At 41.8% G+C, this 1401-nt stretch overlaps 1 protein-coding gene across 1 annotated transcript in view; it reads right to left on the bottom strand.

Moving 5' to 3' along the window:
- Positions 1-835: 835 nt before the first annotated feature.
- Positions 836-1401, bottom strand: part of LOC119409767 (ras GTPase-activating-like protein IQGAP3) — a 143551-nt gene continuing 142985 nt past the window's right edge. The window contains 2 exon segments of the mRNA XM_037676665.1: positions 836-949; positions 1111-1219. Of these exon segments, the coding sequence (XP_037532593.1) occupies positions 836-949; positions 1111-1219 (223 nt within the window).

Here is a 1401-nt window from a genome sequence, read left to right as displayed (position 1 = left end):
TTTGTTGTTATATACCTGGATGACTGAGAAAACAAACTTTGTGTTTTACTAATTATATTTTATATTGGATGAGAATGTTTCTGTAGAGACCTGAGAACACGTATGTTGGGACTTATAGAAATAAAATGAATTGTTGGCACGCTCTTTTAGCCATTGTGGTTTTTTTTTTTTCTTCCCAGAGTTACGGTGGTGTTGGCAGGAAACAGGCGCCCCTTCCTTGGGGTCACAACATGTGATGGTCTCAGAATGTGGACGTGCTGGCTCTGAACGGTTTGGACCACGAGTCAGAACCAGAAGATAAGCTATTCTGTGAGTCACAAATGTTTCAGACATTTTTTTATTGTTTAAAATCTTCAACCAGGTAAAAACAACCAACAGAAAATGACAGAAATGTTAACTTAGTTGATCACTCAGCTGCTCCTCAGACATAAAAATGATGTTTCACCTGATAAAGGTTCGACTCACAGAGAAACAAGTAAAAACATTAAAGTGCACATTTGGGACCAACAGATGCATCACACATTTGTATAAAACAAAGTTATTTACGAGTCAGTCGAACAAGCCACTCTGAATAAATCTGAATACAAAGAAGAAAAAAAGAGACATCATGTCTCAATCTGACATTAAAATGTAGAAAACAGAGAAATAAAGATTTGAATTAAAGAAGATGCCTCACTCTGTTGCAGAGTGAAACTTACAAGCTACAAAACAAAGATAGAGTATTGCACAGATGTTCACGCTGTAGAGGAATAAAATGACAAGATCCAAACAAACTGAACAAAGATGGTAGTGAAAGATGATGTCTCACTCTGTTGTGAGCTAAGTGTCTGGTGACTCATTTCTTGAAGAACTTCTTGTTGAGGAGGAAGATGAGAAGATTAACATTAACTTTGGCCGTATCAAACATCTTCATCACTGCAACGCCCTCATACTGCAGCTGCAGCAGGTCCTGCACACACGCACGCAAACACACACAGGTAAATACAAGGTATTCATTCATTCAAGCTTTCTTTAATCAGATTAGTCTCCACTGAGCCTCCAGGGCTCATTTCAGGACTGGATCAGACCCGGTTTGGATCAGACCCGGTTTGGATTAGACCCAGTTCATACCTGGTATTGGAGCAGGAACTCCTCCATTTCCACCCCAAGAAACTGAGCTTTGACCCTGAAGCTCCCAGATCTGGGTCCAGGAAGGATGTTGAAGACAACGTTCTTAAACCTGGACGACAACAAACGTTAAACTGCGCTTGTCCTCATTGTGCGTGTCCTCACTGTGTCCTCACTGTGCGTGCCCTCACTGTGCGTGCCCTCACTGTGTCTTCACTGTGCGTGTCCTCATTGTGCGTGTCCTCACTGTGCGTGTCCTCACTGTGTGTCCTCAATGTGCGTGTCCTCACTGTG

This window comes from Nematolebias whitei, chromosome 5 (genome assembly GCF_014905685.2).
Source record: "Nematolebias whitei isolate Nwh7 chromosome 5, NemWhi1, whole genome shotgun sequence".
In the NCBI taxonomy this organism is placed as follows: domain Eukaryota; kingdom Metazoa; phylum Chordata; class Actinopteri; order Cyprinodontiformes; family Rivulidae; genus Nematolebias; species Nematolebias whitei.
The sequence above is the reverse complement of the archived record's forward strand: the minus strand, read 5'-3'. Positions and strand labels throughout refer to the sequence as shown.